The following is a 22819-nucleotide window of genomic DNA, read 5'->3' as shown; positions in this document are numbered from 1 at the left end:
ATCGATTCACATGTTAACGCCATCTATTGATAGATTCTCAAAACCAACTAATTGTATTTAGATTAATTTCCAATAGATGTCGTTTACAATTTATTTTATAACAAAAGATAGAGCTTACTATAAATTTGTGAAATGTTTTATTACACAAGAGACGAGGTTGTATTTAACATGACACTAGTATCTTTCATAGAACCGGTACCGCCTATTCAATATATTTTAAACATCTTTGGGGAAGACAGATGCCATACCTGCCAATCTTGATGATCTTTTCGAACTCCTTGGACTTGGCGTCTAGCGTGTCTCTGAGTGCCACTAAGCCGGGCATGAGGCGGTCTCGCAGCTCCATAGCGACGGACACGTGCATGGCGGTGGGGTACGTGTCGTTGGAGCTCTGGGACTTGTTCACGTGGTCGTTGGGGTGCACGGGGTCCTTGCTGCCCAGAGTACCGCCCAGGATCTGGATCGCGCGGTTTGCGATCACCTAGAAACGTAGAATTATTGACTATAAATGTAAAATAGTGCTAGAACCCTTAAAGACCCCAATGCCTAGTGGAAGCAATCCTTCCATGCACACTTTCATGGGTATATGTTCTAGAGGCCTTGCTTAAGTACTCCTTCTCTTTCCATACTTTTACAAGGAGAGGATTGAAAAGTGGATATGACGGGAGATTGGAAGAAAGTAGCGGAAATATCATTTTTAGCACATCCCCTCTGTGACACCCCATTTGAAAATGCCGATATCAGTGACTTCCGTTTATGCCTTTCCCAATTATTTGGTGTCCATCTTGTTCTAAGTCTCCAAACACCACGATAAGAGTCGAGATCGATTTCTGTCAGATACTTATGGATTATCACCTCGTTTATCACCTCATCATACTTTATACTAACATAATAAATGCGAAAGTTTAGATGGATGGATGTTTGTTAGAACTTGTAGCCTTAACAGCTGAACAGATTTCGATAAACTTTGGTATCGATGGGGATAGTTTGGAAAAACACATAAGCTACTTTTTTTTGTTTTTTTTTCATTCACGCGGATAGAGTCGCGGACGAAAGCTAGTATATAAGTGTAACCTCATTGGTGTTCATGTTGCTCTGCGTGCCGGAGCCAGTCTGCCAGATGACGAGGGGGAAGTGTCCCTCGCGGTACAACTTGCCGGATATCACGTCGTCCGCCGCCTGCATTATCGCCTCCGCTAAAGCCAGTAACAGCTTATTAAACCTTACTAATATACTAAAGTTTACATGTTTGTTACAGTTTGTGGCCTAAACTACATAACAGAACTGGATGAAATTTGGCATCGATGTAGAGGATAGTCTAAAAAAAGTCAGAGGCTATTTTTTTTCTTTTAATTCCACGCGATTAGAGTCGCAGACAAACGCTAGCAATTCTATAAGACACAATGACTACAATCACGCAGCGACCAGAAACCTTGGACTCCCATATTAAACGTCTAGACTTCCGTTTTTTTTATTTTATATTTTTCGATTCACTGGGATAAGGTGCTACAGTTCCCCCCTGGCGACTCCTATGCTTGATGTTATACTAACATTGATAGGCAAATCATGACAGTTTCTTAAATAAATCTTAAAACAATAGACTTCTTAGTTTTTATTCTACTTTGAATGTTAACAAACATATAATAAAATTAACATTATTTTATGGAAGATTAAATTACCTAATTTCTTATCAAGACCAAACTCCATGTTGACTTTTGCAGCGGCTTTCTTCAAAATGCCCATGGCTATAATTACAGGGTACTGTGAAGTTTAAAAAAAAAACAATTTAATTTTTACTTGGACTCGTAAGTTACTTTAAAACTAACTTATGTTTTATTGTATAGTATAGTATAGAGTATACTATATTGCATTGTAATGAGAAACTAAGTGGAAGTGTGTCATACGTGAGTCGAGGTAAGGTCGAATTAGTTGCAAGTACAAGTTGCAGTGTTCTGTCATTGACCTCACTAGCTGTACCTAATCACTTCAAGTTACAAATTAAACGTACCTACACGTAGGCAATAACATGATACCACCGCCGATGACGCATGCTTTTACAACATACACATTGCATTTACAATAATTAGAAGTATAAGTACTGTCTCACCACTGGCTGATAGAGGCTCAGATAGTTTATAAATGACGTCACTGTCAGATAAGGTAAAAAAATCCGCTATATCAATTTCAATAGACAATTTACAATTTGGTAGGATGGGCTAAAGCCCTGATTAAGATCAGTCTTACCAAATTGTAAATTGTCTGACAACAATCGAAAGTGTTAAATATGTGATGGAAATATAGCATTTAGTTCATAGGATATGGATCTGACAGTGACGTCATTTTTAAGCTATCTGACAGTGGTGGAACAGGCTCTTAGTGTCTTCCTGTATAGTCAGCTGCAGAAATCGGACCATTTACAAAACTTATAATACACGTCAAAAATATGTATGACGTGCAGTATGCTTTCGAGTATCAATACTGGACAAATATCAAAAGGCTTTACAAATATCTAATGTTTTGTAAACACGTATGTTTTTATGTAGCCGACTGTACATACAAGAAGAAATTTGAGTAGACTGTAGTCACATTTGTACATTATACTAAGTTATTTTTTCACGAACTCAAATAAGCCAGCATTGTTTAAATACATGAACCCAATTTCCATTTAGCGACAAACCGCGCGAGGGTCACGCACGTCATTTCCACTGGCGTTACCGTGACGGCGAAGTGAAAATGACCATATCGTTAACTCACCGGCATTCTCTCCTCGATGCCACCAATGGGAAAGTTCATGACAGACCGCACAGTTTGAGCACCGTACAGCTTGTCATCGGGCACGTCCAATTCACCCATAGTGTCTTTTTCTTTCCTCTGGAATAACAATTTAATTCAATTCAATAAAACGGTGATACTAATAATCTGCAAGGTTACTTAGACCAGCAAATAATGCGTTGTAATTTGTTAGAAAAACAATCTTACTTCTTACTAATATTATACTAACGTTCGCCTTGGACTCCATTAGCATGGAATTGAAAAAAATCAAAAGTAAGTAGCCCATGTGTTTTTCCAGACTATGCACCAAAGCTGCCAAATTTCATCCAGATACGTTCAGCAGTTTTGGCTACAAACTCTAACATCCATCCATCTAAACTTTCGTTTTTATATTACTAAGATATTATAAGTAAGATAAAAATGATCGTTACGCACTTCACCACAACCCCAGTGGAAAAGGCAACTTAATGGCTTCTCACGTCAAACAGTATATCAGAAATCCGTGCAGATTCGAACCCAACCCATGAGCAACCAAAAGAACCAAGTCAAACTATATTGTTTCATATTTCTAGGTTTTTAAATTAAATAAATGACTTTAATAAGTAATTCTTGCATAAGACGCAAACATCGTGTTGAATAAATATTATATCATCTATTTTATTTACACTGATAACCTTTCCACGATTAACAAAATTAAATGAACTACAATTATATGTCTTATGCCAAAGCAATAGAAATCTAATATGAATTTCATAATATACATCGTCCCAAGAGCCGGCCATCGGTCAACGGCATTAATTACAAATACTATTTGCTTACCATTTTCACGGGCTTGCCCTCCGGGTTCAAACACGTAGTGCACGCCATCACTGTATAATTCTATCCACAAAACTCAATAAAATTTAGATAAATTTAAACTAATAAAATTAACAAAATAATTCTTGCCCGAATGACAATTCGGTATTCAGCAGGTTATACGTCACATTCAAAAAAGAATAAAGAAAAAACAAAAAACCGTCTAAGCGGCCAGTACTTCTTTTACTTTTTAAATTGCCTGCTTGCAGCGAATGGTTGTGGCAAAATAATCGACTGTTTTTGTTAGACTTGAAGCCACGTATATCAGTTGGTAACAAATGAAACCAGTCGCGTCCCCTCTCTCGGTGTCGAGACGGGCCCGGCGCGCGCGCAATTTTATAACACGTTTATCTATACATGCGGCTACACACCGCAAATGGCGTGGGAGTACTGATTTAAACGCGAACCACGATAACAATAATGACTGTTTTTATTTAAACGATTTTAACTTGTTGCCGGCTTCTGTTGTTACGGTCATGAATTCATCACGTGCTTTGAAATATCTTAATTTTTACGCGCGTTACATGCACGACACGTAAAAAATTACATCATGTTACTTTGCCTTGCTAAACAGTATAATTGTTGGTTACACTCGTGTTTTTCATATAATTCCGAAATATTCGCCTGCAACGCACATAAAACTGGAATTCGTAAAATGCATGACCTACGACGAGCGCTAGAAACCTGAGCTTCGAAAGTTCTAGAATCTATAAAATTGATTGTTACATGAATTAAATAAATTATTATTATTATTATTATTATTGAACAATGATAAGTCAATAGCTAGAAATCATACACCCTCTTAGTTCACAATAGAGTTGCTCAGTTTCGAAGGCCAGTCAGATTGTATCGACGTACTGGCACCAGTTGACAATCCAGTTATTAAGCGCTACAGACCAACTGTAATGGCCAAGTATGTACCAAGCATTAATCTATCTCCGTTTTATAACCTCGTCATACCGATTTTTACGAGTTTTATTGATTGCAATCTCTAATTGACATTGTATTGAATATGCAACTAGCATGGTATACAGAATCCATATCTTTATACACTAGAATCTGCCTTTTAAGTTTTTTTTTTATAACATAAAGTGGCTAACGAGCAAGCGACCACCTGAACCCGCCAAAATAGCAAGCGACCGCTGCCCATAGACATCTGCAATTGCAGAAGCGTTGCCTACCCTTATCCGACGGAGAAGGAGACGCACATAAAGAGGATACTTCCCCTTCCTATGCATTTCCTCCACCGTCAAATCCACTTCCTCTTCCCACCCTCTTCTTCCCTCTCTTAGGCCTTTAAAAGTGGTAAGGACCAGTCTTAAAAGTTAAAGTTAAAGAGCGTTGGTGGCGCAGTGGTTTAAGCAGTTGCCTTGTAATCTACAGGTCTTAGGTGGGAACCCCGCCTTGTATCAATGTGGTTTTCAATTTTTCGAATTTTCATTTGTGCATAATTTACCCGACGTTCTTATGGTGAAGGAAAACATCGAGATGCAACCTGAACATATCAGTAAAGAAATTCACAAATATGTGTGAAGTCAACCAACCCACAGTAGGCCAGCTTGGTTTGACTATGGTATAGTCACCCCGTACTTAGGGTAGGCTGCGAGCTCCTCAGTGGAGACATATATGGTAATGAGCTGGTGATGGTGAAGGACCAGTGAGAGTAGAGAGACTGGTGGTTTACCACCACACAGAAGACAGATGTGAAGTTGAAGTAATTATTTTTTTCATCTGGTGTGTGTCCATACCGTAAAATTTAATCTATTTTACCGCTTTTCCTGTAGAAAAAAAATAGTAGGCAACACATTTGTAAACGTGGATGTCTATGGACACTGGTTGCATTATTTTGGCGAATTAAGCTTGCCGTTGGATTGTTTACCACATTGTAATATAAAAAATTTGGGAGGTAAAAAAGACTATCGCATAGAGTGTCAACTGTAGAATATAATTTCCATTTTCGAAACTATTAAAAGAAGAGAGTGTTCACCTTTTCTTGTAAGATTATTATTTTTCAAGCTAGGTTTATAATTAACATTTGATTTAAAAGGTCTTTAATACAAAATAACATAATATAGTATTATTGCTAAACAATTACATCTATGTAAAAACAAAATAATTTAATTGCTTTCTCATAAACACTAAAATTCAAATTAGAATTTCAAAATTGAATTTACTCTCATTAAATAGAAAATACTTAAGTATTAAATTGATGTTTATTTTGCTTCATTACAAGTTTTATTCATAACAATGGCCTTGTTGATATTATGTAAAAAAACTATAAACTTTCCTAAGAGATTAATATTGCATGCATAATTTACATAACAATTGTCATATATTTTTCATTGTGTACGAGATTGTTTAAATTATACATTGTTATGAACACAATAGTTATAACTGTGTTGTACTTTGTACAGTTGTATTATATCCAGTAACAATATAGAAATCCAACAGTGGGATTTAACCTCCCCAGGGGGGACAAGGGAGGGTATCTGTCTTCTCCCCTGTTCTGAGAGTCAATAAAAGAAAAATAGTTATAGAAACAAATTAAGACCATATTAATGCTAAAGAAAGCCCATGCAATGGTTTTCTTCTTAATTTAGATACTGGATATAGTCGTATGTAACAAGGTTAGTTATGAGTGTTGAAAGATACACCAGTAAAAGGCCCAGAGGCGGATGGATTGCGTTAAAGCCGACATAATCAACAAGGGAGTGATGACTGACATGATGGCTGATAGCATTATTTGGAGAACGAAAAACTCACATGCCAACCCTATGGTAATAGGTTAAGGGGGAAGGTAATGTACTGAATATTGTAGCATTCAGATCGTTGTTTGTAAGTAGACTATGTTTTACCTAAAATAATAAAAAATGCGGCTGGTAGAAGGAATACCACAAAAATAACCTCAAACTTTACTACTTTGATTTCACAATTTTTTAGCTAAATCTATTTTGTATATGGTAATGTTGGTGCTCATGGCTTCATCTATACTAACATTATTAATACTCCTCTTTACATTTGTATTTTTGTATGTATTGAAATAACTCAAAAACTACTGGGCCGATTACAAAAATTCTTTCACCATTATAAAACTATGTTATGTGTAACATAGGCCATATTTTTTTTAATAACATGCGGACAATGTTGCGAGCAACAGCTACTTATAGATATATGAAGTATGAAAAACATTACTATATACCCCTCAGGAACCAGACATTATTTGGTGATGAACCATATCCCATGAGTTTTTCAGACTGGTTTATATCCTTGCCAAATTTCAATAAGATATGTTGTACCATTGGTTTTGTTTTAAAAAATTGTATTATTAAACTTTACTAAAAATTAGACAAAATGTGGCTTTTGATTTACTTCATATGGTCTTCTTACTTCTCGTTGCACTTTTGTATTCCAGATTATGTATCTATAGTCTTGTATCTATGCTATACAATTAATTAAATTAAATTGTCTGTACATAATGTAAAAAAAAACTTTTGTGAACATAATGAAAAGCCAAGTTTAAAATATTTTTGCCTGTTGCTTGAACTTCGCGATTGCTCCGGGTATTGTTTGTAACTGTTCAAACCGGACTTGAAACTGATATATTAAATCATTAGCTACTTTGTGCTTTGTGGCGAAGTTACGGGCAAAAGCTAGTTATATTTATATATAATTTATATGATACGCATTATAGCCAGGCTCAATAATAAGAAAGACACAGATTTATGATTCAAACAGATAAATGTAATCAACAATTATTTTGAGTAACGTTCCCGCCTTAAGTTGAGAAAGCTGAGGATACAATTCCATAAAAAAACAAGATCTACTCTAAACTAGTAGAACTTTAAGACATTCCCAAAACAAACACGGAGGCTAGAACACCAAATCGTAATAATATTTTAATTATTTACATGTTTTAATGTCCATATTTATAAGAAATATACCGGTTATGCAACTTACGAGTTTCATGTTTGTCGTTGAAAAATCATGTTTGTCCAGAAGGCTGATGGCACCTCGAAGCTTAGTTGAAGTACGTGAAAGTGTAGCACAAATCTTAAACATGGACACAGCCATGATTTATAAATTAAAATATTAAAGCTGGAATTAAGTTTTTATCGAAGAAAATGACAGAAATGTGACAGATCATATGTCTATCAGATTTTTTTTTCGTTGAGTTTCGCAACATTGCCAGTATGTTGATGGTTTGAGATTACCCTGATTTATAACTAAACCTTTCGCAGACTTTCACTTCTATTTTAAGCACTGCTAATCTGTAGCATGCGAAGAAACCGCAAAAGAAATAATTTAAATTGTATGTGATTTTCACATTAAATGAACGAATCCGTACTACATTTCTGAACGCTTCTATACAACAGTGCTGCCTCTGTCGGTTAAAATACGTACTATTTAGGAGCCATCGGACGCGGTCGGCTCTTTTCGGTTCAGTCACGCCTAGACTCGTTCGAAAAGCGAAACTATAATCATTCCACGGCGATGTACGAAGACTGATGCTCATGTCGTGGACTCTCTGTGCAAACGGGACATTTTACTAATTTTGAACGGGCTTAGCTTATTCGACATAGTTATATTATACAAATAATGTTGTGATAAAGACGGTCGCTTGTGGTGTTGTGTTATCGTTATAAATTATAGTGAGATCATTACAAAGAGAATATTGTGAAGTGCATTCTAGTGATTATTACGTTATTGTCAACGTTCCTGGATACCAAAGGATTGTTTTTTGAGATCTTAGAATTACATAAGGTAAGTTCTACTCTTAATACGGTGTAATTCGTTCAGCAGTGCGTGGCGTTTGGAATGGCTTCCGTCTATCGAATCGCGTGCGCGGTAATGGCTGACTTTCTTTTCCGTCCTACGTCAAAGAAATAGACCTAGATAACGTCCAAAAATTAATATAATCTTTTGTTTTATTGTATTCTAAAAATATGTGATGGTATTTTTATGGGACGCGGACATTACTAGTTATATTACGGTGAGTGGGTGGATGCAGGGAATGCAACCAAATTGAACAACCGGTCGCGTTCGTACGGCGTAATGTTGAATCTCGCCTTTGGGGTTATCGGATTTTTAAAGATACAGACAATTTTTATTCTTTTGGATTTCATGGTTCATGGCCATTGCGATCACCTCGTGTAACATATCATTTTGTTTCATTCGAGTAAATTTTTAGATCATTAGAATCCCTAACTATAATGAACAATAAAATGTTATTATCATGTGCAATGTTAAAATATACAAGAACCAGTTGTTCAAGTTGAGATAGGAAATCGATGAGCCCAAACGGGCCTTAAAATCGTAATATTTGTTGTTCCAGGTCTCGACAGCAAAACAAGGACGGTGTCCCCACATTATGAAAGTACGCTTTTATATACGCGTATGATCAAGTAGACCGTCATATCGAAGCCCGTCCGATCTAATTCCGTCATGGCTATCCTGTAAGTATAGAATCGATGTCGTCAATGTGTTCAGTTTTTTTTTTTTTTTCAAATATTTAGTTCCATTTTTGTTATTTTTATTTCCCGTTGCGCCACCACGTTTGCTCCCCGTATCGAACAGCATGCCAAGTATTTTGTGTTACTCCCAATTATAATGTTGAGGCTTTCGTCGGGTGTGTAAAAATTAAAGATAAATTGCACTGGCCGAAGGCCGCCGAAACCCGTTCTTCCCCGTACTAACCTATATTTGTTCGCGTGTAATTTTCCGGATGCGTAATATTCCGATAAGATCGTAATTATCCCAATTGTGCAAAGGTTAGTACTGAAGATAGAAGGACGGTGATTGGGCGTCCTTTCTCGCTCTGATCGCACTGGCGCGCCGCGTCTGCACCGAATCGCGTACGATGTAGGCGGTCTTGGGTTCAGGTCCGTGGCCGGCGGGGCGCCGTGCGATAGGAACGGATGGCTCCAGTGCGTGCGGCTGACGACTAGTTCACATCAGGCGGTTATAACCGTGCGATTACAGACCAACTATTACATTGATAACAAAATACACAAGCCCTTGACACACTAGCGTAGATTTTGTTACTTTTCTCAAAGAATTAAATTCTTAATATTAAATGGATGTGGCAACACAAGAAAGATGGCAGAAGAGACGCGATTTGGTGTTGTCAAGTTGATAGACATAACGGCGAGGTGAAGGACTCGCTCTGTTGTCGCCGCGTGATGTGAACTAGCCGTGACGTGTCGCGTTGCAGATGGGCGGGCGGGGAGCCGCGCGGACTGCGACGATAGGCGGGCGGCCCGATGCGCCCGCGTCATGTGGCGCGTCCTACTGGCCCTGGCGGCCCTCGGCGCCGCCGACGGCTCCTACGACGTCGTGCGCTCCTTCTCCGACCCTCTCGCCACCCCCGCGTCGCTCTTCAATCACCTGGTCGTCGATCGCAACACCGGCCGGGTCTACGTGGGTGCCGTCAACAGAATATACCAGCTGTCTCCTGAACTCGAGGTCGCCCAGTCGTTCGTCACCGGACCGGTCAACGATTCGGCTCTCTGCACCTTTGATTGCCCTCCGAGTTTCGTGAAGAAGCCCACCGATAACGTCAACAAGGCGCTCGTCATCGACTATGCAACTAGCCGCCTCATTACGTGCGGCTCGGTGTTGCAAGGATTGTGCTCAGTGCGGAACTTGAATAACATTTCTCATGATGTGCGCGAAGTGCGCGAACCGGTGGTTGCGAACAACGCCAGCGCATCGACCGTGGCTTTCATCGCTCCCGGGCCCCCCAACCCTCCCATGACGCAGGTTATGTACATCGGCGTCACCTTTACCGGCAACTCTCCTTACCGCTCCGAAGTGCCCACCGTAAGCAGTCGCTCTTTAGAGGATGACCGTCTATTCATGATAGCCAGAACCGCTGTTACGACCGGCACCAGAATGTTCGTAAATTCTCTATCCCGAGAACGATACCCTATAAACTATGTATACGGCTTCAGTTCAGAAGGATTCAGTTACTTCTTGACGACTCAGCTGCGCGGCGTCGGCTCCGATACGTATTATAGTAAGTTGGTGCGTGTGTGTCACGATGATGAAAACTACTACTCGTACACAGAAATACCGATGTCCTGCACGGGTGAGGGTGGCGGAAACTACGGCTACAACCTCGTGCAAGCTGCCTTCGTAGGAAAAGCTGGTTCTGTGCTATCCTCTGAACTCGGAATAACGCCGCAGCACGACGTCCTTTTTGCTGCTTTCAGTCAAAGTGAGTCGATAAATACGAACACGCCATCGAATCTGTCGGCGCTTTGTGTTTACTCTCTAAAGGCAATCCGTCGCAAATTTATGCAGAATATAAAAACTTGCTTTAGTGGCAATGGCTCGCGGGGCCTAGATTTTATATCGCCATCCCATCCTTGCATCTTAACTAAATTACAATCGATAAGCGAAGATTTTTGTGGGTTGGATGTAAACACGCCGTTGGGGGGTGAACAACCAGTGGAAGCAGTTCCAGTGGCCAAATTCGAGAAGAGGCTGACTGCGGTGGCGGCCACAGCGACCGGTGACTACACTGTCGTGTTCGCCGGCACGGCCGAGGGACATCTCAAGAAGATTGTCGTCGAGAGCGCTACTTCAGCCTTTGAGTATGGAGATATCGTGATCGATGAGCGTTCGCCGGTCAACAAAGACTTATTCTTCGATACTCAATTAATGCATTTATATGTGATGACCGAGAGCAAAGTGTCTAAAGTGAAAGTTCAAGAGTGTAGCGTATACAAATCGTGTTTAACATGCCTCGGTGCCAAAGACCCGTACTGTGGTTGGTGTTCCTTAGAGAATAAGTGTAGCCTTCGATCGGACTGTCAGGAGGCGGCAAAGGATCCTTTGTACTGGATATCGTATCGTAGTGGACGATGTACGACAATCACTCAAGTTACACCGAATCAATTGCAACGAACTACTGCAAGGACTTTAGATTTACACATAGAAAACCTGCCAACACTCAATGGTCAATTTTTGTGCGCATTTACAGCTTTAGACCGTACGCTTAAAACTAATGCTACTCGGAAAACTAACGGTGTAAATTGTACTACTCCACGTACCGATACCTTGCCGCCGATACCCTCCGGCCAGCATCATTTCACTGCCAAGCTGTCAGTGCGCACGACACAGGGACCCGATTTCGTTGCGACTAATTTCACATTTTTCGACTGTAACACTTATAGCTCTTGCACTCAGTGCGTAAGCTCGTCGTTCCCTTGTGATTGGTGCGTTGACGGTCACCGCTGCACGCACGACACGGCCGAGAACTGTAGGAACGACATCCTTGTCACTGGGATCAGTAGAATCGGGCCTAGCTACCGTTCGGGCCCAAGCTTCTGTCCCACTATTAATTCCACTTCCGACGGCACTAATGAGATTCTCGTTCCATCCGGTGTTAAAAAGGCTATTAAAGTAAAAGTTCATATAATTGGTCAATTTATTGTTCAGACGAGGTTTGTATGCCAGTTTAATATTGAGGGCCGCGTGACCCACGTGAATGCCAAGCTTCTCGCCGATACGATTTATTGCGAACCTGTTGAATTTACTTATACGTCTCGTGCTCCGAATATAACCGCATCTTTTGCCGTCATATGGGGTGGATCTAAACCGTTAGATAATCCGGACGACACTCACATACTCATATATCGTTGTAGCGACATGGCGGATAATTGTGGTATATGTTTGGCTCTGCCCGAGAAGTTCGGTTGCGGTTGGTGTCAGGGATCGGATCGATGCGAAGTACAAGAACAATGTGGAGCTCCCAGTGTGTGGTTGAATCGGACCCAAACGTGCCCCAATCCGGAAATCCATTCTTTTAGACCGCAACTGGGCCCGTGGGACGGAGGTACGAATATAACTATCGAAGGCATAAATCTAGGTCGGAACATATCAGATATCTACAATGGCGTCACGATAGCTGGTATCAAATGTCAGCCAATAGTCGAATTGTACGTAAAAACGCGGCGTATAGTTTGTACCGTGGACGGTCCCGGTGAGGAGGTCCCGCGAGACGGTCCCGTCGTTGTCAGAGTCGCTGACTATCGCGGCGAATCGAAACATCATTATGCCTTCGTGAATCCTAAAATAAATTCCATTCAACCGAAATACGGTCCACAATCTGGTGGAACTAAATTGCGTATCACTGGCGAGTATCTGAACGCCGGAAACAATATTCAAGCTTTCATTGACGACTTACCGTGCGCGATTCTTTCCGTTTCTCACGAGGAAGCCGTATGTCGTACGAGCCATTCATACCAACTTAAAATGGGTACGTTACGAATGCGTTTTGACACCGGAGTGCGGAAACTGGAACGCGAAAAGTTTGAATATATAGAAGACCCCGTGGTCGAATTCGTTGAGTCCGGCCCACCGTTAACGTCGCAGCGAAAGCAACCCAAAGGCATTCCATCCGGAGGGATAAACATTAAAGTGATGGGTCGTAACTTTCATTCCATTCAGTTCCCACAAATATATGTATACCACGACAACCGACCGTATATAGCTCCTTGCCATAGAGTTGATTTTCAGACGCATCTCATTTGCGAATCCCCCGGTATCGAGAGTGCGGGGCTCAATCTAGATCCGGACAGGCCTTTGGAATTAGAATACGGATTTAATATGGACGACGTCCAGAGCGTACAGAATCTGACCAGTAAAACTGGCAACGCTTTCCTTCTTTATCCGGATCCTATTTACGAGAAATTTGACGAGGACGTTAAGTATTATAAGTCCGAATATTTGACTATCAACGGTCAGAACTTGGATAGGGCATGTACTGAGAGCGACGTAGAGGTGCGCATCGGCGAAAGCGTGTGCAACGTGACATCGTTGGCACGCCACCAGCTGACCTGCCGGCCGCCGGCACGCGACGAGCTGCCGGATGGCGTGGTCTCACCCGAAGTGGTAGTACGCGTGGGCCGCGCGCTCACCTACAAGATCGGCAAGCTATCGTACGACTCCCAGACCGGTCTGCAGGCGGCCATCGGGAAGCCGATCCTCTTCGGCGTTAGCGCTAGCGTATTCGTACTCATATTTATATTTGTCGTATTTCTAGTTATGTATAGGCGTAAATCCACTGAGAATATTAGGGTATTGAAAAATATGCAGGAGCAAATGGATATTTTAGAGTTAAGAGTGGCGGCCGAGTGTAAAGAGGCATTTGCCGAACTTCAGACTGAGATGACCGACCTGACGGGAGACGTAACGGGTGGCATTCCGTTCCTGGACTATCGCACGTACGCGATGAAGATCTTGTTCCCCAACATCGACGACCACGCCGTCCTGCAATGGGAACGACCAGAGCTTAGTAGAAAAGAGAAAGGTCTGAAACTGTTCGGCCAACTGATAATGCATAAAACATTCCTATTATTATTTATTCGTACTTTAGAAAGCAATAGATATTTTTCAATGCGAGACCGCGTTAATGTAGCTTCTCTTATTATGGTAACTTTACAAAGTAAGATGGAATATTGTACTGATGTTTTAAAAACGTTGCTGGCAGAGCTAATCGAAAAGTGCATGGAGGGGAAAAGCCATCCTAAGTTATTACTGAGGCGTACCGAGAGTGTCGCTGAAAAGATGCTCAGTGCATGGTTTACTTTCCTCTTGTATAAATTCTTGCGCGAATGCGCTGGCGAACCGCTTTACCTTTTATTTAGGTCGATGAAAGGTCAAGTCGACAAAGGCCCGGTGGACGCGATCACTTCGGAGGCGCGTTATTCTCTGAGCGAAGAGAAACTCATTAGACAATCTATAGATTTTAAAGCGATGTCCGTGAGCGTATCGATATCGCAACAGACTATCTTCGTGAGTGGTTTGGAAGCGACGACAGAAAATGTCCAGGTAAAAGTCCTCGATTGCGATACGATTAGTCAAGTGAAGGAGAAATGCCTCGATGCGATTTACCGCGCGACGCCGTACTCGCAGAGGCCAAGCCGCGACGAGCTCGATTTGGAATGGCGCACGGGCGCTTGTGGTCGACTGATTCTGTACGATGAAGACAGCACTACTAAGTGCGAGGGGGAATGGCGCAAATTGAACACCCTCAATCATTATCGCGTCCCGGACTGCGCGTGTCTCAGTCTTGTCGCTAAACAGAGCTCCGTTTATAATTTGTCCAACATGGAGAAAAATGACAAGTCACATACGTACGAGACACTGAACAGAGGCAAATACGGTTCTGCCAGCCCTCCCGCAAGCCCTCTTAAGTACGAGCACGGTGGCGGTTTCAAGTACTGGCATCTCGTGCGGCACCACGACGGCGACGCACACAAGGAGGGCGAGCGTGGTAACAAGATGGTCTCGGAAATATACCTTACCCGTCTGCTTGCGACCAAGGGCACACTGCAGAAGTTTGTGGACGATTTGTTTGAGACCATCTTCAGCACCGCGCACCGTGGCTCCGCGCTGCCGCTGGCCATCAAATACATGTTCGACTTCCTCGATGACCAGGCGTTGCAGCACGCTATTTCCGACCCTGAGGTCGTGCACACCTGGAAAAGTAATTCTCTTCCGCTTCGTTTCTGGGTTAATTTAATTAAAAATCCCAATTTCGTTTTCGACGTCCACAAGTCTAATACAGTCGATTCATGCTTGTCGGTTATCGCGCAAACGTTCATGGACTCGTGTTCGACATCTGATCATATCCTCGGCAAGGACTCGCCCTCCTCGAAGCTGCTGTACGCAAAAGACATTCCCGTGTATAAGGAGTGGGTAGAGCGCTACTACGCAGACATAAAGCTGATGCCGGCCATATCGGACCAGGACATGAACGCCATGCTGGCGGAGGAGTCGCGCCTACACACTAAGGAGTTCAACACGAATTGCGCGCTCAACGAGTTGTATGCATACGCCGTCAAATACAACGAGCAGCTAATGGTGACGCTGGAGGAGGATGAGTTCTCGCAGAAGCAGCGGCTAGCGTACCGCCTGGAGCAGGTGCACGGCCTCATGGCACACAACTACGATGTGTAAGCCGCCCCGGCCGTATCGCGCCGTACGCGCATCGCCCACCGCCCTGTATATAATGCCACCCCCGCACATATCTCTGCTGGCAACCATTGTATATATTAGATAGTGTACAGTCTTTAATATTGTAATTTTTGTATTATTTCAGCGGTCCGATGTCGTTTTTTAATTTTATATAATGAACTTTGTATTGTTTTACACGACGAACCCGACCGGCCGAGGTCGTGCCGCAGTATGCATCGTAAACTTAAAATTTGTGTATGTCTGTCTATGTGTGCTCGCGTCGTACGAGATAATGTTACGTCGATCGGTGTAAAATGTGTGTCGCAAACGAAATCGCATGTGAGCCCCTTGGCGAGCTTATCCCAGCTCGCCGGCGGGCGTTTTTAAATTTGTACTCGCAGTATTATTAACGAAATAACCGACAGTGAACCGGTAACGATTCCATTAATAAATATCGTCGAATGTATGCGTGTGTTTTTATTCGGGCGGCGCAGCGCCACGGCCACGGCCGACGAAAGCCCAACGCTTGGCAGCTGAAGGCGGGGAGCACGCGGTACCGTCTCGCCTCGCCCCGGGGCGCGGCGCTCGCCTCTTGTCACCTCACTCATCCATTACCTCCGCGGCCCGTGTGGCCCGCGCCCGGCCGCGGCGGGGCGAGACGGTCACCAACGAGCGGCCCTGCTGTTTCAGCCGCTACGCGAGGGTCGCGGCGCGGACCGCGTTCGCGGTACTGAACAACATTTACTGCATACCCGCCTACGTGGTGTGGATGATGGCGCTGCGCCTCGTCAGACCCGTGTTCGCCCCCCTCTACTGGAAAGTGGAAGGCCTGCTGTACCACTGGCTGCTGGCGATGGTGTCGCTGTGGGCCTGGACGGCGGGATACGAGCGTAAGTATTCATCCATCTCTACGAAGTTGTACATTCCTGGCGAAATTATCTTACGATTATCACATTCATGTTTAGCCTCTGTTAAAAACAAATCTAGTTTTTATTTTTAGTGTAGTTAACGATAGGCATGACCATCTTTGTAGTTATGGTGGATGGGTCAATCTTAAATAAATTTTGAATCTTCTATGATTTCTAAAAGTTATGTTGAGTGATCACTTAGGGCTGCAACTGAACTGTTAAATAATTAGATAATGATAAATATATTGCAAATGATAATATTCGCATAAACACTACTAAGACGAGAACTACTACTTGATAAGGATTAATTGTTTCACTAAAAAGACATGAACGATGTTTGTTCTGGGCTACGTAAGGTTTATCATTCTATCTAGGTGGATTAAGATTTAAATAACTGTTATACAATAGCACTGAAGAACAGGTACATTATCTAGACAAAGTAGCATTATAAACGAATATCCGTCATGTTGAAGGTAATGAAGGGAAGGGTTTTGTACACCCTATTTTGCCGAAAGAAACTCGAATAAATTAAAATTCTGTTCTAAAATTTTGATCTACTAATTCATGACACATTTGATAACTAATATTCGAAGTAGATTATTGCTTACTAGAATGTAGTTGTAATTTAAATTTGGTCGACATTTATCTAAATGTATAAGAGGTAACAACTAAAGTTTAGATAGATTTGCTCTAAGACACAAATTTAAACCAAAACAAGTTACTTTATACATTAATAAACATTTACACATTAAAAAATTACGACTTGAATGTATTTGCCGAGTGACGTCATCGAAGGCACAATAAGGTAAGTTCATAGTTTACTTAATCAAGTACAAAGGCCTTGGATGAAATCACCTTGCGTTACAACGTATGGTCTGATTTCTCAGTTAATGTTTACGCTATATTATATTTTATACAGTAAGCAGTGACTTACTGTTACTTAAAGCTAGGATTTGAACAAACCAGGTGATAGTGATGAATCCAGTTATTATTTCTTCTATGGACTAAGTTATATCTAGTCTAAATACTTGCACAGCAAATAATTAATCTTACACTGTTATATTAGTAATACAGATTGTAAATTATTCTGAAATTAATAGGCACTTTTGAAAAGATTATTTTATTCTTATTTATGAAATTGTATTACTTAGTATTCATTTATTTTTCTGAATGATGTTCACTTCTAAAACTATCATCGTACAATGTATTCCAATTAGGTTCGACTTCATGCAAAGATCATCATCATCACAATTATTTTGTCAACGTTATTTAGGTGAAGCGAGAGAGGAATTGCATGAATTATCGCTCCGGTAAGTATCGCTAGCTCTTAGACAGCAAGGTATTCAAGGAAATAGGTCATAAGAATTCTCTTACGTTTCCACTTACCATTTTTTCCTACAAGTTGGTAACGTCAGGTAAAGAAAATAGCATAGTTTTTGTAAAAAGATAGGTAATGACTACATTGTCCTTGTCAAATTGATGAAATTAGTGACTAGTTGAACTTAACTGAACTTAGTTGAACTTAACTAGAACCTTATCTACAAAGAATACCTGTTTACCCGTCTGATATCGTACTTGAGTCATCGGGTGACTGTACACGTGGTTAGTCAGTGCCTGTAATAAAGTCCAATAAAAATATACAGAATCGTGTTGCGACGTTCTCATTTTGTATATTTTTGTTTCTCATATCGCTTTTGTATGTTTTAATGCGAGTTGGTAAATGCGACAGTTTGTAGGTTGAATGTAGAACTCGCGGCGAGCATTCGTTGTGATTAATGAATAACAGGAATGATTAAAAGGAACAAACAAGGAATTGTTTAAGTCGAAATTTTAGTTAATAAGTTGCCTAATAATGTGATTTGCTAATGCGAAGTTTATTTCAATTATAAAAAGGTACAGTAAGTTATAAAAATGATTTATCTTTATTTATGTGAGATCATTTATAAATGGACCATGAAACGAATTCGTGCCACGTCCCCCTGCCGATAACTGGCAATCACATTGCGAATATATCTTCTCTTACGCAAGCTTCAAATTAGATTTCTCGTGGCGGCTGCGAAATTGATTTTTGCAGCGGTGCACAACCGTCAATGGAACAATGTAACGATACGGTATCGAGGGACCGGTCGCTCGGCACCTCGGCAGCCTGTATTGACCTTATGCGGCTGCGTAGTTGTACCGGAGGACGGTCGATGACCGCCCCCACCACTGGCTAGGAATGCCGGGTGCCTCCTCGCCCCGCGCCTCCCCCCCGTCCGCTCGTCACGTTTGCACACGAGTGGCAGATTTGCATGTCAGCCCTACTTCACTTGTGAACCGTCGAGTGCGCTCGAAAAATCTCATTACATATATTACTCTCTTTTAATTTGTAATTGAATGAACAATATACTTATTCGCCAGTCGACCGACCGGTCTCGTACCGCTCTCGACTTGCATTTTTGACCGGTGACTCATGCTGGGGACCCGCATAATATATTCCATGTATTTTGATATGCAAACTCGATGTCTTTAAAAGCTATTTCTGTTCGGTTTCGTGTTCATTAATACTGTAAAGCTCTTTTATAATGCCACTTGTGGCGAAAGCTTTTAGACTTGTGTGCAGTAAATAAACCATAACTTTGTTGCAATTATTTTGGTTGTTTATTTCTTCCACGGCCGTTGGAAGCATTCCATTTTTAAATATCAGTGTTTCGATGAAGTTGTTACAAAGTTGTGCTACCATATTAAACGTAACGAGCTTAATATGACGTTCATGTCACCGTCTCATCTCGAGTTCCGGCCACGTCAAAGTTCAAGCTCTTCCCCCAATTACACTCGACAGTGGATGCGGAACCAGTTTCGAGGAATTCCGCCCTTAATGAAGTTGGTCGAAGTCGATCCGGCTCAGAAAGTTCACAGACTGTCGTATACGGTGAAAGCATGATCCGGTAATTGTTGAATATTTTTTAAATGTCTCCACGGCTTATATTCCTTTGAAGTTTCGACTGCCCTCCATTTTGGTTCGTATAAAGTAATTGCTTGGATTTTATTATTTTTGGTAATGGTCTTAAAACGTACTTAAGATACATGTTATATCTTTTACAACAGTATAAATACTTTAGCATGAAATGTGATTATTCCTTCCTTAATTAAAGAGTATCCTTTAGATATAGACACATGTGTTTGTTCTTAAAGTTGAAAACAAAAAAAGTTTTGCTACACAATGTAACATAAGAATTTATCGATAAAAGTAGGTAATATATTAAAACAATAGAGGTATTCAGATTTGAGAACAATCGTCATACGTTTATGAGAAACTATATGTATTCAAGGAGCGTACAGTGCGGTCATGAATTAAAAGTGCTCAAGCGTTACAACTGCCACAGAAGCATCCTTCGATTGTAACGCCGGGATGCAAATTGGAACCTTCCTGTGGCGACTGAGATTCCGACGTCCTTTCTTGACTCATAAAGAATTAAACGCTTATACACACGAACTTATGAATATTTAAAACGTTTGACGTCAACGATTACATTATCTTTTGCTTATTTCCTTCGTGTTAGTCTTGAAATTAATGTGTAATTATAACATCCAATTTAATAATTTGTTTCTCCAAACCGACAAAGGAACTCCAGTCTAGTTCATGGAACCAAGGTCCTCAATTCGTGGAATTTTAAAAAAGAACGAAATAGCGCTTGATTGATTAACCGTTGCCGCACTGTTAAAAAAAGGCAGGATCTTTTTTTAAACTGTGCCATTGAACATATAATTTCTGAATTGTTCGCAAAATGTTTTGTTAATACATCGTTTATGTTACCAGACACAATCTTGTCATACGTATGTATAAATAATTGAAAAAAAATAACTACAACGGTATTTACTAGTAAGTTTTTTTTGTTTTACCGCGTTTTTTGTCGATGTTAAATGTTGTAGAAAAATACTATTTACGCTAGACGAAATTAATATCAATACTTAATAATTTCCTAGTCTTCCTGTTTATTTAATAACGACTAAACTACTGTTTATTTAGGACGTTTGTCAAAAACCGGTATCATGCGGGCGGCCATCTTGCTCTCTTCATTTCACGCATCTACGCTTTTTATATCTCTTTTTCCTATTTTTCAAGAGGAGTAAAAGGGATAGCTATATATTTTTACATAAATGTTTAGGTAGTGAAAACGCATTTAGTTAGGCACATGATTCATGCGTCCGTTCCTTTAGTTTTATGAATAGCTTCATTGATTAGCTTTTGTTCGCTTATTGGTGCGCATAAATAAATGTCTGAATCAGTTTTTTCCTGTAGGCATTTTTATTTGTTAATTTACTTTTTAATTCACTACGCATTTCCTCTGAGTTTATTGCTTAAGTCTGATACAAGGACAACGAGTTCGAATGGTCTCAGGTTAAAACAGGGTGTAAATTTGTAATCAATGTAGTTTATAAGTTTTCGGCCAGTTAGAAAAATAAGTTTTAATAGTAAGACTTACATGTCTGATCTTTATTCATTACTCTTATATTAAAATTCTCTTAGTTATTATTGTTATAAATGGTCTGAAGATATTCGTTGGATAATTTATATCGCTGGAGAGTTTCTTAAATATCTATGTTAATTCTAAGTAAACGGAAATGAATGTTTACGTATGTAACGTTTCTGAAGCAACCGTTTCGTTTATGCAGATTTTTTAACCGCAACTAGATTTTCATGGATTAATAATTAACACGTTACTTGCTATCATGTTTTTATTTTAACACTATTTTAAAAAAAAATGTTTTAAAGTAATTTTATCATCTGAATAAAAAAGGTCATGTTTAAAATTGAAACTGAAGTTTAAATTCTACCTATACCTACTTAAATCCTCTCATTTTAAGTTAATATAATTTAAGCTATGCACTATACATAGCTATTCAAGTTAAATAGAAATTTAAATGAATATTAATAGGTTATGTTTCCAACATTTCGGTAGCACCGTCGTGTTATGGACAAGGACATGAGCATAGATTGAGGTGTTGACAGCTTTACAGCGACATATCTAGTTTGACAAATACACGCAATTATATGTCGTATTTCGAATGTCAAGATGGATTATTATTCGAGACCTCAAGTATTTATTATTCCATTTTAGAACATTATAGGATGCTAGTTTCCGATAGACATTTCGACTTTTTTAATAGTGTAAAATGCTACGTAAAAGATTACTATTGTTTTATTTCTAAAAATGTATTTCTTTTGTAGACTAACCTGTGATACCTCAAATTGGATTAAATGATAATGTAGTCTACTAAAAAGAATAGTTTCTATGACCCAGTTACTTTGTCAGACTTCACTAAGTTGATTGCAGTCAGCGGGAGGTCGCCTAATTGTTCAGTTACACCATCATACTTTTTGATGGATTAGTCATAGTATTGTTTGAATTCGAACATATTTAGTTGACTGCTACTTGATTTGAAATAATAAAATAGATGTTTGATATGATTATACAAAATTCTATGAAGTTTAGATAACACACTAATTTTTAATTAATAATATTAAAAACTGTTTCCGTTCGATTGATCGAATGCATAGAATTGGCCCAATGGGAACTTTTCTCATCGAGTAATCCACTCAATGGGCCAATTTGGCCAATCGGTAAGTCGATTGGCCCAACGGGAAACACCCATTTATATTTACATATATTTAAAAGTTGAACGTTTATTGTATCGAAAGGCAAGCTCAGCCGGATTAGGAATCATAAATAAGTACTAGTTTACCTTTAAGGTTGTGAAGGCCGAAATGTGGTTCTACTAGATCTTGGTCCAAAATGCTTAGATTGTATTACAAAATGAAGTAATCAATATTTGTGAGAAAATAATGTTCTCTTGGGACTAACAACTTGCTTCATACATCATAGTATACTATGGAGATTTTTACCTGGGTCATAGAATTCAATAAATTCATCTTAAGTACGTTGCTTGTAATTTAAAAAGCAAATGATATCGAATGTAAGCAAACGTTTTGTTTCTATAAAAAAAAGAAAATGTTAAACATTTTTCAATTTCATACGTTTCATTTTTAAATAAGCTCGTTGAAACTTCAATAAAAGAATCTTAACATTTCTATTTTCAGTAGAAAATAAATATTTGCTCAGAGGTTGTGAGTATTTTTGTATTGCATTACCGAGGCATTTCTTTCATAGCGAAGGAACGTAATTACGAATTTGTAAGCCCCTTGCATTCAAGCTTTCATCCTTTGACTGGAGTTGGGGACGTTTCTGCGAAGCAAGTCTAGTTTGACGTTCAAACACACTGTTAACGGGCTCTTAGAAATATTTATTTAAGCGACGTTCGAGTACTTTTATAATCTC

At 40.0% G+C, this 22819-nt stretch overlaps 2 protein-coding genes across 2 annotated transcripts in view; one reads left to right on the top strand and one right to left on the bottom strand.

Moving 5' to 3' along the window:
- The window catches only part of LOC106104369 (fumarate hydratase, mitochondrial-like), a gene marked incomplete in the record, with an annotated part of 7524 nt that extends 3514 nt beyond the window's left edge, over positions 1-4010 (bottom strand). The window contains 5 exon segments of the mRNA XM_013284405.1: positions 249-481; positions 1075-1196; positions 1680-1761; positions 2755-2871; positions 3592-4010. Of these exon segments, the coding sequence (XP_013139859.1) occupies positions 249-481; positions 1075-1196; positions 1680-1761; positions 2755-2871; positions 3592-3639 (602 nt within the window).
- A 4043-nt stretch (positions 4011-8053) lies between these two features.
- On the top strand, positions 8054-16057 carry LOC106104368 (plexin-C1). Its single transcript, XM_013284404.1, has 3 exons — positions 8054-8388; positions 8960-9080; positions 9839-16057. The coding sequence occupies exon 3, from the start codon at positions 9901-9903 to the stop codon at positions 15592-15594; it is 5694 nt and encodes a 1897-aa protein (XP_013139858.1). The 5' UTR covers positions 8054-8388; positions 8960-9080; positions 9839-9900; the 3' UTR covers positions 15595-16057.
- The last annotated feature ends 6762 nt before the right edge of the window (positions 16058-22819 follow it).

Source organism: Papilio polytes, unplaced genomic scaffold (assembly GCF_000836215.1).
Source record: "Papilio polytes unplaced genomic scaffold, Ppol_1.0 DF823688.1, whole genome shotgun sequence".
Lineage (NCBI taxonomy): Eukaryota > Metazoa > Arthropoda > Insecta > Lepidoptera > Papilionidae > Papilio > Papilio polytes.
This window is presented reverse-complemented; position numbering and strand designations above follow the sequence as displayed.